This window comes from Gobius niger, assembly GCF_951799975.1.
Source record: "Gobius niger genome assembly, chromosome: 13".
NCBI lineage: Eukaryota > Metazoa > Chordata > Actinopteri > Gobiiformes > Gobiidae > Gobius > Gobius niger.
In genome coordinates this window covers 32126492-32143245 of record NC_136864.1, presented here as the reverse complement: position 1 = coordinate 32143245, position 16754 = coordinate 32126492, and the positions used below count along the sequence as shown (strand labels likewise).

General features: G+C 45.8%; 1 protein-coding gene across 19 annotated transcripts in view; it reads right to left on the bottom strand.

Annotated features, from left to right (window-relative positions):
* dlg1b (discs large MAGUK scaffold protein 1b) overlaps nt 1-16754 on the bottom strand; it is a 74641-nt gene that overhangs the window by 11546 nt on the left and 46341 nt on the right. For 10 of the 19 annotated variants that reach the window (XM_079570105.1, XM_079570106.1, XM_079570094.1 and 7 more), the window contains 12 exons: nt 15125-15178; nt 15001-15051; nt 13879-14003; nt 12267-12436; nt 11970-12106; nt 10967-11111; nt 8348-8534; nt 7055-7211; nt 6650-6752; nt 6128-6242; nt 4253-4429; nt 4098-4164 (listed from right to left, as the gene is read on the bottom strand). In XM_079570105.1, the coding sequence (XP_079426231.1) occupies nt 4098-4164; nt 4253-4429; nt 6128-6242; nt 6650-6752; nt 7055-7211; nt 8348-8534; nt 10967-11111; nt 11970-12106; nt 12267-12436; nt 13879-14003; nt 15001-15051; nt 15125-15178 (1488 nt within the window). Of the gene's footprint in view, nt 1-4097; nt 4165-4252; nt 4430-6127; nt 6243-6649; nt 6753-7054; nt 7212-8347; nt 8535-10958; nt 11112-11969; nt 12107-12266; nt 12437-13878; nt 14004-15000; nt 15052-15124; nt 15179-16754 lie in introns of all 19 variants that reach the window. The other 9 variants (XM_079570109.1, XM_079570111.1, XM_079570097.1 and 6 more) reach the window with 9 other exon arrangements.

Here is a 16754-nt window from a genome sequence, read left to right as displayed (position 1 = left end):
CTTCGACCACCACCACTCACTAGGCTTTCTGGTGTTACCAAACGGTCTCCCCTGCTTAGCCCCCCAGGTCTGACGGGACCGGGCAGAGCAAAGGCGTCTGACCGTGGTCTGGGTCTGAAGGACTGCATCTCTACAGCGTCCACATACGCAGTAGAGGAGCTGGTGTTACAGACGTGGATGTAAATGCTGCGTCGTGTATCTGGACAGGGCTTTCAGGGGCAGAAACTTTGAGTTGACTTTTAGGACACTCTAAGATGCAAATCTAATGTTAATTTGAATCTAAAACAAAATCCCCAATGGTGGGAACATTCATGAATGATTTCCATAAGAGGCTGAAAACATGATTGATGACTGATGGCTAATGCTTACGGCTATAGGAAAATACATTGCGCAGGCTAATGGACTCTAAGTTTTTCGAACTAGCCGACTAGCTAACGGTCCTGATATGTTAGGATCAGTGGTGGTGATCATGAGTGCGTGTGGTGATTCCTTTCTGCCCTCGTCCACTTCTAACACAGAATGAATGACATACGAAGTGACCATGACCAACGGTCTGACAGGTTTAGGGTCACTCATGGAGGCTTGTTGTTCAAACAGTCATGAGATCATGGATTTGGGTCACTTTGGCTCTTCAGTTTGACTGTAGCTGATGTTGACCTGAACTTCCAAGTCAACCAACCCGTCCCACACTAAACCGAGTGAATCCACTGGTGAGGAGGGTTAGTGAAGCAGCACACATGCAGGCTTAGGACATGCAACTGCATTGGCCTAATAACAAAAGGGCTAATCCACTGATGGTCAAACTTATGAACATACACTCTCGCCAACTATTGCTATTCACGAAGGCCGGCCCATCAAAGACTCCAAACATGTTCAACAGAGAGAGCCCTCCTCAGCTCTGACGCCTGACCTCCTCTCACACAGTCACTGACTAACCACGGAACAAAGACCTGCCTGATGAAAGGACAGAAGAGTGAGTGGTACATGCTGGTGAGAGAGGGGCAAGCGAGGGGGTGAAAGGGGCGAGCCAAGGGTCAAAAGGGGGGGGTGAGGGAGCAGTTATCAATGCCAAGCGTCAGAACACGGTTGGGAGACATAGACTGTATGTTGAGAATAGAATAAGAGATGCACCGATCTAGATATTTTGTTTCCGATACCGTCACTGGGGGTTCGAGTACTACAGATATCCGATACCAAGAGACTTCCTTAAGAGTGGCTGCTGTGAGTGAAAAAGTGTCTTGCTACAACAGAGGACCCTCTATTGTAGCAAGTTATATTATTCTCAATTTGTGAGCATTAAACAAGGATCAACAGACTTTTTTACACTAAATATCCTCAGACATGACACAGGCTGTTGGTTTATATTAACGTGACCCAACACTACATTAACCTGATCATTACAACATGTTACACATGTGATAGATTACAAACACTGAGACCTTCAAACAGGGGCCAATAGTATTTGATTGGGTGAATCAGTCATAGTTTGTCCCAGTCTTGATTAGTTGCCGCTAGCATTAGCATGCTGCTGCTAGCATTAGCATGCTGCTGCTAGCGACGGTAATTTGCATTAAAGTTGTGCTTGTGGAATGGTAAACTAACTCAGCGACTGAACTCTCCAGGTTCAGAACTTCAAAATAAGGTACCCTATGCCCATATTCACTGAGATTTATTTGATGAAAGATGTGTTTTTAAAATTGTGAAAGCCAAAACAGGCATCGAAGTCTCGAAGATATATATTTGGAGTCCATACCAAATACCGTATTTCCCCCAGTATCGGCTCCGTTGACCCATACAAGCATCGGTTCGGTGCATCCCTGATCATGTATAATATTTAACTGAAGGGTAGTGCACAGAAAATGTCTTCCGTGTAAAAGCTGCTGTCCCTGTAGTTCAGAGCTCTACATGTTGCTCAGTCAGCTCTCAAATATTAAAGGGATTTCGATAATCTCAAAATGTCAAGGTTTTTATCAAGAAGCTGTAACGATTGGTCAAACCAGGGGAGTATGGACGTGGTGAAAGGTGTTTTGAGTGACTAATGTGGGTGATAGGGCTGCATGATTAACCTTTATTCACTCGATATTGAGGTTTGAGCTGCTGCGCTGGTTTCTTGTTGCTGATGAAGCTGAAAACTGAGTACCGTGATGTAGGGGGGGCCATATCGTAATCGCGATATCATTTTTTGATATTGTTGTCATTTTTATATTGTTGTGGACACGATATAATTGAAGCTACGCTCAGCTTCATCAGAGCAGCATAAACACTGACTGTAGGACACGGGGCGGGGCTTAAAAAGTGAAACGAAAAGAAGGATGTCAACTGCATGAGTTACATTGCGAAGAAATTGCTCTGCCGTACGAGTGATCGCTGTTATTGTTTACTTCTGCAATTTTCGCCTGAGGTTTTGGTAAATTGTAACAGCTGATGCATCCAGGCCTCTAACACGGTTTTATAAAATGATCGATCTGGTACAACGCAAGAGAAGCAATGCCCTGTTTATGACATCGCGATCTCTCGTATTAAAAAAAGAAGAAAATATCACTGAATTAATCTTCCCACGGCTGGGATTTATCCATTATCAATTATATCGTCAAATATATCGCTATCGTGATATTTCTTTTATATATCGTGATATGGATTTTAGGCCGTGATGTTAACAGCAGTTTGATATGCAGCTCAATGCTCAATTGCATGACAACATCCTATATGCAAATGATGAAAATTGCTAATCCAATTGCAATATCGGTCAGAAAAATGGCAATTAGGTTTTTTTTGTCAAAATGGTGCAGCCCTAACAGGTGGAGAAGCACAGATTTCTAGCATTTGTGAAAAAAGACCATTGTGTTGCGTCTCTTTCTAAACGTGCAGCTAGTTGTTGTTTACATTTCAGAAAGTGGTGAAATGTAATGTAATGAAATGTACTTATAAATTTCATCAGGGAATGCGTGGGGGAGGTCCAGACTCTGAAACGAGTCTGAACCAGATCTAACCATTTCCACTTGAGGAGTTCCCTCTTTATGAAACCCACACGTGGACCTGAGTCTCGACACTGGTCTGGAGACGTGTTCACAGACAGACATCAGTGGTTTGTCCCTCACGTGTACAATGTACATACAATCTATGCTTGGCGAGGTGCGCAGGTTGAGGGGAGATCCGAAAGGGGGGTGGGGCACCATGCAGACCCCGCCCGTCCTGTTTGAGAGTTAAGCTCTTTATTCGGGTGTTGAGTGACGCGGGTTACAGCCAAACGGTTTAAAAAAAAAAGGAGCAGGCCTGTCATGGCAAAAGTCCAGAGATCAGAGACTTTATTTTACACCTTCGCCGAGTTTTCCCAATCCCATAAACCATCACCATCAAGTGTGTTTCCGAGGAAATCAATTTATAAAACGTGAAAAAGCCTGCCGTGACAAGCCTGCTCCTCCGGCGCGGCGTGACTGAAGGGGCACAACTCAAACACATCAGCATGCTGTTAATCTGCATGCATTTAATACTAGCATAACATTAGCTGAACATTAGTAGCTCGGGTTTAACTGAGCGCTCCCATCATGCAAGCTAACAGGGACTATATCTACACGTGTGCACAGAGGGATATGTCCAGACCGGAGGGGAGACACTGCAGGTCTTTAGGCTATTTTTCTACATACATTCTATTACACATTTACACAATCATCTTTAATGATTCCACTTTGCAGCATAGATTTATGTGGAAACTTGTACATTCAAAGGCCATTTTCTCAAAAAGCCGAAACGCCTTTTTCCTCACATAAAAGTAGCACCTTTTTCTGGGAATGTTGAATGTTTGATACACAAACGCTTGGTCAATTAAGCTAAAAACTAAAAGAGGTTAGTAGGGAAAGATAAAAGCATTTCTAAATATAAATATGGAACAAAATCGTACATCTAGATCAGAAATCTTCAAAATTTTGTTCATGTTTACCTGCAGCGTCTCACCTCAAGTTAGGCCCAGTTTTATTTATTTCCCGTGAAATGAATTGGGAACATTCTTGGGTTCTGCTTATTATTCTGCTATTATGAGTGATCTAAATTTACAGTGCAACAGCTCTCATCCAGAACTGTGCCAATGGATCTAGACTTACCCCTCGATCTCGAGATTTGGCGTTGAACTTGACCGTTTTTAACCGCGCTCGCTCCTTCTTCTCCACTCTGTGGGAAACCAGAACAACTGTGATCCTTTCTGTTCACATAAACCAGGTCTAAACCAGGACTAAGCCCGGACTAAAGCCCTGCTCACCGTCTCTTGCTGGGGATGACTCCCACCTCCTCGGCCTCTCCCTGGGCGCGCAGGTGTCTGGCCTGCCACCACTCGTCGTCAGAGGCGTTGACCACATGGAGGATGTCACCGAAGCTGAAGTCCAGCCCCTGACTGGGCAGCCCCGAGTCCCGGGACTTGTCATAATCGAACAGAGCCCTGAGGAGGAGCAGGGGACAGTCACGACACACACAGTCAAATGAACGACACATCCGACCCCCGTGTTTTTTCCGTAGTTTGACGGGGGTGTGTCTTACACTCCGGAGCGACATGTATGTGATTTTTCCTTCCTTTTTTAAATTCAAATATATCATTTCACATGCCACCAGAGGGCACTGCGGGCTAATTGAGCAGCCGAAAGAAAGAGTGAGTAAGAAGCGGAGGTTACTACAATGAAGTATTAAATTCAATGAATGAAGTAAACAAAAAAAGCTAATCACGGGCTGAAAGCTGGATGGCCACAGCTAGAGGAACGAGTTTACAAATGGGTGCTTAAACAACGTGCTGTTGGGAGAGGCTTGTAAACGGTGCAGTTACACCGTGTCGAGGTCAAGGTTCAGAAGTGACACCAAGGATGAAGATTTCAATGGATTAGTGATGTGGAGAGTTTGGTATGTTCTTTATGCTATAGTTATCTGAACTGTTTATGTGACGTTAACATACCAGACACCTATTTAGTTTGTTGTTCATGCTTCATGTAGCTAACCATCAATGTGTTACGTTACCATACCGTACGCCTATTCAGCCGGTTTGTTTTTTTCATTAGACAATGTTTGACTAGTACATCTAGTGATGTATAGTCTGGAAAATTCGGTCGATAACAGAACAGCACTGGACAGCAGGTGGCGGTATGGAACAGCAGACGTTAAGAGGAGCCCAAACTGTCGGTTCAGCACTGACCACCTGAAGAGGTGAGGCACTTCTCTTCTCCAAGGTTGGATCATGCAGGCATTCCCAAACCTTTCAGGCTGTAATTTGTATATTTTAGTTTTCAATATATGATATCAAAACAGTGTTTTCAATCAAATTCTATCAAATTGAAACAACTATTTTCTTGAAATCATCTCACGACCCCAACTCAACGTCCAGCGACCTCTTGAGGGGTCCCGACCTCCACTTTAGGTTCATTATAGGATGGCGTAGTCTGCGATTTGATAAATTACTGTAGTGTCTTTACGATGACTTTAATGCTAAACACTGACAATGCAAGCTTTATGGAAGCGAATATGGGGAGGATTTGTCCAGTCCAGTGAGGTTTTTGTGGGGTTCAGCTGACTTTCTTTACTGCCATAATGTCCATAATGTTGAAGAAAGCAGCTATTTTAAAGTAAACAAACAGCAGCTTATGAGCTCAAGACATTTGAGACCTACAAACTTCTTCTACTGAAACACTGAAGAGGCATCAAGAGCCCCCACAGCTGCAGCACAGTGGAGGCGTCACAAGAGGAGCTACAGGAAACAAGGAAGGGGCAAACGTGGAGGTATCCGGGCGAGACTCACAGCTAAGCCACACATGCCTTCTGTTGTTCTGGCTAATGGACGTTCACTGGAGAATAAAACAGATGAACTGCTAAGCTCTTCCCAGAAGACGGTGAAAGACTGCTGTGGAGCAGAGGGAGCTGCGCAGGAGGAAGAAGTGGAGATGACCAGTGCAGGACACCACGCTCTGAAACAGGGACAAACCCAGGAAGCGCTGCACCGTTTCAGAGGATCACTGATGCACATGTTACTCCTTTGGCGCATGACGTGAGCAAACGCTCGGTAAATGAGCTGAACGTTGTAGTGTACATGTTCCTGATTGAGAAGCCTTCTTTTGGTCCTTATTAAGTATGTTTTGTTTTGGTACAACCCACAGACCTGACGTAGAGCGACCTCTTCTGGCTGGTGCGCAGAGAGCCGGAGCCCGAGCTGATGCTGCTGTTCATCATCTGCTCCCTCAGGTCGTGGATCTTAGCCTCGAAGCGACTGTATTCTGAAACACAACAGGTGAGAGTTCAGATCCGACTCAAAAGAAAAATCCAGCCCGTTCCTCATCTGCCGAAACCCGAGCCATTACATTTCAAATCTTTAAAGCACATTCTCTCAAAATGAAGTCTCCAATACTTTAACTATTTATTTATTTATTACTTTTGTACTATTTGTTTTTGTCCCATTGTTATCCCTAATAACGAACTGGCTTATTCAAAAACAAGATCTTCAAAATCCCTTCTGCATTTTTTACCTCAACAAAATAAAAGCATAACATTTAAAACCTGGCACAATCCATTAATATTATAAGATTCTGTGTCAAAAATATCAGCCATTCACATGAAAAAACATATTTACAGACATTACTTGGGCCTCAGCGTCAACATTTTCCATTTTGTAACTGTCCCGTACCCTCAGGTCTGTACTGGGCCATGATGGTGACCGTCTGCCCGGCGTTCTTCAGAGCCGCTGCCGCCTGCTCGTGTGTGGCCCCGCGGAGGTCCACCCCGTTCACCTGTGCACCACAAAACCCAACGTCAACCATTGTCCCTGAGAGATTTAGACGGACGGGTTTCTCTGTGTCAGATTTGAAACATTATGTGAATGTAAACAGTGGAATAGTTTCAATGTTATTACTGTATATGTGGGAAATATTGATGTATCTCCTCTGCAAACTGCAAAATCTTCCATCAGAGCTTAAGCACATTTTCTACAGTTCAGCTTTACCCGACCAATCTGGATTTTGAAAACCAACCGCAGGGTCCACGATGTCGGATGTCGGTAAAACACGACGCCGCCCCCAGAGCGGGTACGTACCGACACGAGGCGGTCTCCCTTGCGCAGCTCTCCGCACAGATCGGCCGGTCCTCCCGCCAGGATGAAGGAGATGAAGATGCCCTCCCCGTCCTCTCCCCCCACGATGTTGAAGCCCAGCCCCGTGGTGCCCCGCTGCAGGATCACCCCCCGCGGCTCCCTGTGGACAGCAGCATTTATTACAACAGGCATAAGATGAGCGACACTCCACAGACATCTCGGGACATTTTCATTCTGAAATGATTGGCTTATTTAATCAGAAGCTTATCACTCTGGATTAAAGATTAACCAGTTTTTGTCCCATTTTCAAACAAAAACAAGAAAATGTAGCTGAAATGGTTAGTTGTGTTCCAAACTTATACCTAACTTTTTGACATGCCAAAGGATAAAACTTGTCTTATTCCACTTCTAGAAAGGTCTAGCTGTTTGTGCCAGCTCTCTGTCACACAGGAGTTGTCCATGCTAGATCTACTCTGTGCTCTGTAGTTGAAGTGTTGGGAGCTTCGTCAGCATCACTAAAGATTCCTGGTCGCAGGTGGACTTTATGAAGACCAGTGGGAGGGTTTAGCTTGTCGTAGTCCCGCCCCTCTTTCTTCAAAGCCTTCTCTCATTCCATCGATAAACCAACCTTTGTCGTTGAGCGAGTTTCAGCTCTCACTTCATATCCCACTCGTCTATGATCTGCCCTGGGCTCTGTCTCTGCCTGATTAGCTTCAGCGTTAGCAGGACAGTGTTTGGAGCGGAGGAGCCTTTTTTTTAACATTTTCAACATTTATTATCATGATCGGGAATAAAAATGACATTCTCCAAGATCCGCCCAAGAATCCATGGATTGTTTTAAGCATCCAAGAGCTTTGAGAATGCTCTTAAAGGACATACATGACATGAGACGCATGCATGTAAACACGCCACGACAAACTGTAACCCTCAATTCCAACCACCAACCGTCTTAAATGAGATAAATGACAAAACTAATTTGAGATGAGATACAAACGCCAATGGAACGAGCAGAAATCCCACTTTTGCATTTAAAAATATTTATTTTTCATTTGAAATGATACGAAATAATCTGAATAAAGAAAAACTGTGCTTGATCCACTGGCGATGAGATGTTTTATTTCATCTAAGACCAGACCAATCTACTCAAACTTTAGATTCAGTCTCTTAATTCAAGTAGACTTTTGCCATTTCTTCCTTAATAGTGTATAATAGTGTATAATAGTGTATAATAGTGTAAAATAGTGTATAATAAAAGAGTTTTATTATGAACCTGTGGAAAAAGACCAAAGCCCTCACCTGATGACGTCATTGTCTCCCACGATGCCTTTGGGCGTGGGGGAGAAGCGTCCCGAAGGGGCGGGAGGGGGCGGGGGCTGGCTCAGGAAGTTCTGCCCGATATGGTTTTCTGTGTTGTGCTGCTGCTGCTGCTGCTGCTGCTGCTGCTGCTGCTGCTGCTGCTGCTGCTGCTGCTGCTGGGAGAAGGCTGACAGGACACAGACAGGCTCAGGTTAGATGATGAACACCACACAGCAAAGACTCAGGACGAGTCTCTTGTTTCTCTTTGGTGTCATTGTGTTTTCTCTGTTCATAAACACGTTCAAACACCAGGACCCGGCACTAGGTTAAGAATATGTAAATGATAAACGATAGATGGCTGTTCATCACTTATCCCCGTTTAACATGAAGTTGAGAGAGAATCCATGATGCTAATCTGACTCTCCCTAAAGTAGAGCTGTACCTTTAAACTATACCAAGTTTGGCATCAAAAAAATAAAAGCATTTAAGGAAGCTCCTACGATCCTCCTACGATCCTCCTACGATCCTCCTACGATCTCTTACGATCTCCTATGATCTCCTACGATCTCCTACGATCCTCTTGCGATCTCTTACGATCTCTTACGATCCTCCTACGATCTCTTACGATCTCTTACGATCCTCCTACGATCCTCCTACGATCCTCTTACGATCTATCTCTTACGATCTATCTCTTACGATCTCTTACGATCTATCTCTTACGATCTCTTACGATCTATCTCTTACGATCGATCTCTTACGATCCTCCTACGATCCTCCTACGATCGCTTACGATCCTCCTACGATCGCTTACGATCCTCCTACGATCCTCCTACGATCTCTTACGATCTCTTACGATCCTCCTACGATCCTCTTACGATCGCTTACGATCCTCCTACGATCTCTTACGATCTCTTACGATCCTCCTACGATCCTCTTACGATCGCTTACGATCCTCCTACGATCCTCTTACGATCGCTTACGATCCTCCTACGATCGCTTACGATCCTCCTACGATCCTCCTACGATCTCTTACGATCTCTTACGATCCTCTTACGATCTCTTACGATCGCTTACGATCCTCCTACGATCTCTTACGATCTCCTACGATCCTCCTACGATCTCTTACGATCTCTTACGATCTCTTACGATCTCTTACGATCTCTTACGATCTCCTACGATCCTCCTACGATCCTCCTACGATCCTCCTACGATCCTCCTACGATCTCTTACGATCTCTTACGATCCTCCTACGATCGCTTACGATCCTCCTACGATCGCTTACGATCCTCCTACGATCCTCCTACGATCTCTTACGATCTCTTACGATCCTCCTACGATCCTCTTACGATCTCTTACGATCCTCCTACGATCCTCTTACGATCGCTTACGATCCTCTTACGATCTCCTACGATCCTCCTACGATCTCTTACGATCCTCCTACGATCCTCCTACAATCCTCCTACGATCTCTTACGATCTCCTACGATCCTCCTACGATCCTCCTACGATCCTCCTACGATCCTCCTACGATCCTCCTACGATCCTCCTACGATCCTCCTACGATCCTCTTACGATCCTCTTACGATCCTCTTACGATCCTCCTACGATCCTCCTACGATCCTCCTACGATCCTCCTACGATCCTCCTACGATCTCTTACGATCTCTTACGATCTCTTACGATCTCTTACGATCTCTTACGATCTCTTACGATCTCTTACGATCTCTTACGATCTCTTACGATCTCTTACGATCTCTTACGATCTCTTACGATCTCTTACGATCTCTTACGATCTCTTACGATCTCTTACGATCTCTTACGATCTCTTACGATCTCTTACGATCTCCTACGATCTCCTACGATCTCCTACGATCTCCTACGATCTCCTACGATCTCCTACGATCTCCTACGATCTCCTACGATCTCCTACGATCTCTTACGATCTCTTACGATCTCTTACGATCTCTTACGATCTCCTACGATCCTCCTACGATCCTCCTACGATCTCTTACGATCTCTTACGATCTCTTACGATCTCTTACGATCTCTTACGATCCTCCCACGATCCTCCCACGATCCTCCTACGATCCTCCTACGATCCTCCTACGATCCTCCTACGATCCTCCTACGATCTCCCTACGATCTCCCTACGATCTCCCTATGATCTCCCTACGATCTCCCTACGATCTCCCTATGGCGCCACCCACGGTGTTTTTTTAACACCACACGTTCTGAAGAATCGTAAAAAAAATGAGGGAATACAGTGGTGGTTTTGTTTGCAAATGGTTCAAATCACTTTTGAGAAGTTTAGCCTAACTTTCTGCTTCACCTGTTGAGCTGTGCGCAGTAGTGTCCCCAGTGGTGAGCTCATGTACTGTTAGGCTGCTACGACTCTGGACAATCAAAGCAACTGACGGAGCATGGACAGAATCATGCAGGAGACAGACAGAAAGCTACATGTGCATCCGTACATGTTTCAAACTGAAATAAATGAGTCCTAATGGTCAACAAAACTCATGTCCAGCCGTCTGCAGACACCAGCCCGAGCTCCAGACAGGAGATAGTGAGTTTGGTGTAAAAAAGCCTTGAAAGGCAGGGTCCGGACGCGAGGACAGGCTTACAGTTGGTGAGGTCTGGCGGTGCGAAGCTGTCGTTGATGAAGACACTGTTGGGTTTGGCCACTTTCAGATAAACCACGTCTGGAGTGTTCTTCAGGGCAGTGACGGCGTGTTCGTGGCTCACCTCCTCCAGACACGAGCTGTTCACCTGCAGGGACACCACATTCAGTAACCGTCGCCAGCGCTGCCATAACAACACCATTCAGATATTGCTTTTCAGTAAACTGCTTCAACACCGTGCATGTATACATAAACATAAACTAAAGCCAAAGTCGTCAGGAAGGCTAAAATGGAACTCAAATCTCTAATGACTATTTCCTCCGTGAGAATGACGTTCCCGTTACTTTATAAAAAACGTCTCTAAGAAAACCAGCGGCTTTTGCTTCAGGAAGTGAGAAAGAGCATGACCAGAGCAACAGTGACATGGATTGGCTGATGAGTGATTGACGGCACAAGGGACCAATCAGGACAATCTGGAGAAGTACTTTGTCCAGTAACAAGCTACTTTCAAAACATTGTACCACAGTTACTTTTGTGGAGAAGTAACGAGTAACTAGGGCCAACAATCCAGATCGTTTTTCATGATATTTGCAGCGCCACAGCATATTCTATGTTACAGCTCTGGACACATGCTGTGGCTCGTTTGAAAGGTGAGACTAACCTCTCCGTAGGTAGTCTAATTCTATGTGCCGAAGCTAGTTTCTCTGCCATCTCTATTGCATCTCTAAAAGTTTAGTAAGTTATTGCTTACAGCCTCCATTTGCGCTGAAGCGGCTCATTATCTGCGCACACGTTCATGTTGCTATTTTTAGACTCACTGCGGGTCATATACTGACATCTGGAGAGATACAGAACCGAAACTTGGCATCGAAAGAATTTTAGTTTTTCAATACCGCCCCAGACCAAGTAGGTACCATTCAACGGTACCCATTCCCTACTCCAGGAGAAAGGATGGGTCCGTAGTTAGTCCCAGCTAACCAGGAGCCTCCCTGGCATGCGTACTCACCGCGAGCAGCTTGTCTCCGATCTGCAGGCGTCCGTCCTTGTGCGCGGCCCCGCCCTCGATGATCTTGGTGACGTAGATGCTGTTGTCTCCAGGAATGTGCTGGTTCCCCACTCCCCCCGCAATACTGAAGCCCAGACCTGGACACCACACACGGGTTAGACCGCACAATGCCCTCTGCTGGAATTTTGTAGAATCATGTGCTAGGTGTATTTTTATTACACCTAGTCCAAATTGACCACAGCATGAAAAGTAAACGCTTTCCCCGGTCATGTCTCGACAGAGCAACCCCGCTCTCACCTTTGGGCCCTTTGACCAGCTTGATCTCCATGAGCTTCTCGCCGGCAGCCTTCCTGCGGCGCACGTACAGCCGCACCAGAGAGCCCGCCTCCTTCAGGGCCTCCACGGCGCGGGAGTGAGACACGTCCCGCACGTCCGCCTCGTTCACTCGCAGGATCACGTCGTTCACTCTGTGGGGGAACAGTACGAGGAAGGAACTTACATCACTCTGCACATTTTACACATGTTCATAACCAGGTGAAGAACCTCCTTCTCAAACTCTAGTCCATGTCGCACTGCTGGGACCTGCGCTTCATTTATGCTTCAGCAACCATTTTTCACTGTCAAAATGTTTAGGACAACACGATTTCCCCCCACTTTTTAAGAAGGTAAATGGTGACATTCTTTCATCTCAGGTCCCTGACCCACAGTTTGGGAACCGCTGATTGAAAACTAACTGAAACATGCACCTGACAGTTATTTCTATCTTACTGCTGAGCCAGATGACTTCTAATTTTAAACCATTTTACACCACTGATTCACAGAACTAGTTAGTGTAAGTAACTTGTTGCACTCATGAGAGCCGTGTGGATTAAACTCCTCTTTGAGTGAAATACACCAGCTTTGCTCTCTTCTATTTGCCAAACTACTGTCCTGATACGAGTGTCCTCTGCCAGAGACCATTTAAGTAAGTGTGTGGCCGATGCAGCCCTGTTTAAAAGCATCACAGAGACACGAGGTGGGAAACAGCCGAGCAGAAGAGTGACGGGGAAGACAGAGGATCTCTCCTGCTCCATTCTGGTGTTATATGTGGCAAAGCAGGCGGGGAGTGAGCGCTGTCAGAGAGCCTGTTGCCGTAACAACACATCAATTAACAAGTGAAACAACACTGTAATATGACTGAAATACGAGGCCATTGACATATAGTGACCTTGTGTTTTGGTAAGGCTGTGCGGCCCTACCAACTTACGTAGTGTGCAAGAACCGGCACTGCCCTCATGACTCACCACAGTCACCAGGATCAATCGTTTTTTAGGGTTTATGGTAGGTTTAGTGAATAGAATGTATTTGTAGCCACAAACCATGGAGATGGTTCCATCAACAGTGAAAACCTACCAGAAACTCTAAAGATGATTGGTCCTAGAGGGAAGGAGGAAGAGGAAGGCACCATGCTAACCACCCAAACTGTCACCAACTGCCCAGTACATTTATTTTGTTTGCCCAGTTTGTGTAAATCTTCTGGGCTGGAAGTAGCCAAGGTCCAGTGAGAGAAAGTGACAGTAAACAGCACAGGTCATGTTTCAGAGAGAGACACCTGATCAGAAGTTATGTTTTATTCATGACGGCCCTGTCCCAGAGACTGACCCGAGGCCCCAAGCCCCGCCCTCTCTGTGAGACTGACCCGAGGCCTAAAGCCCCACCCTCTCTGTGAGACTGACCCGAGGCCTCAAGCCCCGCCCCCTTTCTGTGTGACTGACCTGAGACCCCGCCTCTCTCTGTGTGACTGACCTGAGACCCCGCCCCTCTCTGTGTGACTGACCTGAGACCCCGCCTCTCTCTGTGTGACTGACCTGAGACCCCGCCCCTCTCGGTGTGACTGACCTGAGACCCCGCCCCTCTCGGTGTGACATACCTGAGGCGTCCGTCCTGCGCGGCGGCTCCTCCGGGGATGACTTTAGTGATGAAGATGCTGGGGTCGTCTCCGATGTGGGGGTTGTCTGTGCCGCCTGCGATGCTGAACCCCAGACCGGAGTTCCCCTGAGGACAGGCGGAAACACAAACAACAAGGCTATTTCAGATTACAAGCAGACTTCAAGCTTCAGATCTTTTTTGGAGAGGTGGGGGGGATCCAATTTGAAGAGCAAACAGGTAAGACTCTCCCACTGGATAAATAAAATGTTTCTATTTAATTCCAGTCAAATACAAGACTAGAATTGTTGTGAAATAAGAGCTTCTACAATAAAGGGTGTGAAAGTGGGTGAAGAGCAGGGAGAGATATTCAGCAACAGTGTTGTGTCACATGTGCAGCAGCCTTATACTGGGACGGTTTGTGCCATGTTGAAGTTTTCATGTTTTGTTGCAGGCTGTTAAAAGCATACAGATCTCTTTTTTGCCAAATGGATGCTTCAGCTAACGTTGTGATAACATGATGATTTGACAATTAACTGTACAATGTAATGGGTCTGTTATATGAAACAATAAACAAAAATGTACTCTACAACAACAAGTCAGCTACTCCTGCTTTAATAAACTCATGGAAAAACATTAACAAGGATTGGATTTTCCACATTATCGTTGGGAAAGGGCTATTTTAAATTAATATAGACAGCTAACATAAAATGATCTGATCATTACAACTTTATTGCATTACAAATACAGTATCAGTTATTCTTTAATTTCATTTGATCTACTTTACATAGCATGCTCCTGCTAGCATTAGCCTGCTGTTGCTAGCAGCGGCACTTTGCGCAGCGACTGAAAATACATCGTCAGAGGTTAAAACTAACTTAGCGATTGAATTCTCTGGGTTCTTAGCATCAAAATGACATTCCCTTAGATCTACTTGGTTAAAGTTGAGTTTTCAAAGTGGTGAGAGCCAAAACATGTAGGCTATCTGTTCAGTATCGGATATTTGTAGCCAATAGTGTTAGTGTTGCTGACAAAGCCTTTGGGATGAGAGGCATATTCGCACAGCCCTCATGCGTTTGCCTTTTAAAAATGCTTCCAAACATGACGACTGCACTGGTGGACTTACCCGCTCCAGAGAGATCTCCTCGTACTCGTAGTCTGCCTCTGTACCGTTCACCTAGAACACAGGAGAGAAACTCTTGAGTCAGGCTTCAGAGGCTGCATCAGATAAAAGTGCAAAGTGAACTCACGTAAGGTGGCGTGTCCAGGCTGTCTGTGTTCACCACCATCGGAGGAGGGTTGGCCTGGTGACAGAGAGACAGACAGTCAAACAACCACACAGGAGCAAGGACCGGACTGTCACCACAGATATGATCATCCACACAAGGGTGGTGGAGTGGTTAGCGCTCCTGCCTCACAGCAAGAAGGCCCTTGTTTCGATTCCCAGAGCGCGACAGGTCTTTCCGTACAGAGCTTGTTTTTCACAGAGGTCACTGTGTAAGTGTTTAAACCACTTTTCAAGAATGTTCAATCCATCATAGTGAAGCTTTAAATTGTCAAATAAATTCTGATGCTCGATTGAATAAGCGTCTTGAGACAAAATGTTATAATACGGGAAATGTGTGACATGGTTCTAAGTAAATAGGGGAAAGGTTTGGGGACTGGTCTGGGGACTTTTCTGGGGTACAGACCTGGGGACACAGATAGACAAGAAGAGGAACAGATTGTGATATTTGAGAATTGTATGTAGAACTTTATAATTGCAATATTTTATGAAACCATTTCAGCATTGTGCTAAAGTTCAGTTCAGCCCCAAGTCCAGATAAAGACCTGCAGTGACCAGTGGAGATTAGGACCGTTCAGACTGTTAATGGTGCAGCAAACTAATCGCAGGACAGAACAAAAGGCAGGTAAATTAGCAGGGAACGGGTCTGGGGACCGGTCTGGGGACTGGTCTGGGGACTGGTCTGGGGACTGGTCTGGGACTGGTCTGGGGACTGGTCTGGGGACTGGTCTGGGGACTGGTCTGGGGACTGGTCTGGGGACTGGTCTGGGGACTGGTCTGGGGACTGGTCTGGGGACTGGTCTGGGGACTAGTCTGGGGACTGGTCTGGGGACTGGTCTGGGGACCGGTCTGGGGACTGGTCTGGGGACTGGCAGTGGCCGGTGATAGGTAGGTTGTTAGGACTTACACCTACAAAGACTTAAAACTAGAAAGATTTAGAACATAGATGTTAACCCACAGGTGAGAGTAGCTGTTAATAGAGGGGAGGGACTGAGCCAAGCTCCACTCCTCTGTATGGTCTTTATCTGACTGAACTGACCTTTAGTGTGCTAACGAAGCCTTTTGGATGAGAGGCGAAACGTTCAACACTTCAACTACAGAGAACAGAAGAGAACTCAAGAACCTTCATTGAAGATGGACAACACCTGCACGACTGAGAGCCTACACAGACATCAGCCAACAATGCGATAATATAGTAATCAAGTGTACAGCCCAATGGGTCTGTTACTGTAAATGAAACAAACAAAACCCAAACTTTTAATCTGGCCTGTTAAATTGCCAAGACAGTGCCAGTGTTAGCACATCGCAGCGAACACATGCACACACACACACACACACGCTCACGCACACGCACACACACACACACACGCACACGCACACACACACACACACACACACGCGCGCACGTGCACACGCCGTTTAGCCTGGTCAGTCAAAGACATTGATCCACAGACCTACATTCAGCCAGCTCTACAGAGACTTTAATCAACACGTGAGCCACAGACCAATGGGACCATTCGAAAACAGTGATCAGGTAATTACACATTTAGGTAGATCTGAACAGTTACTGATCAGTACGGACATGTTTGTAGAGC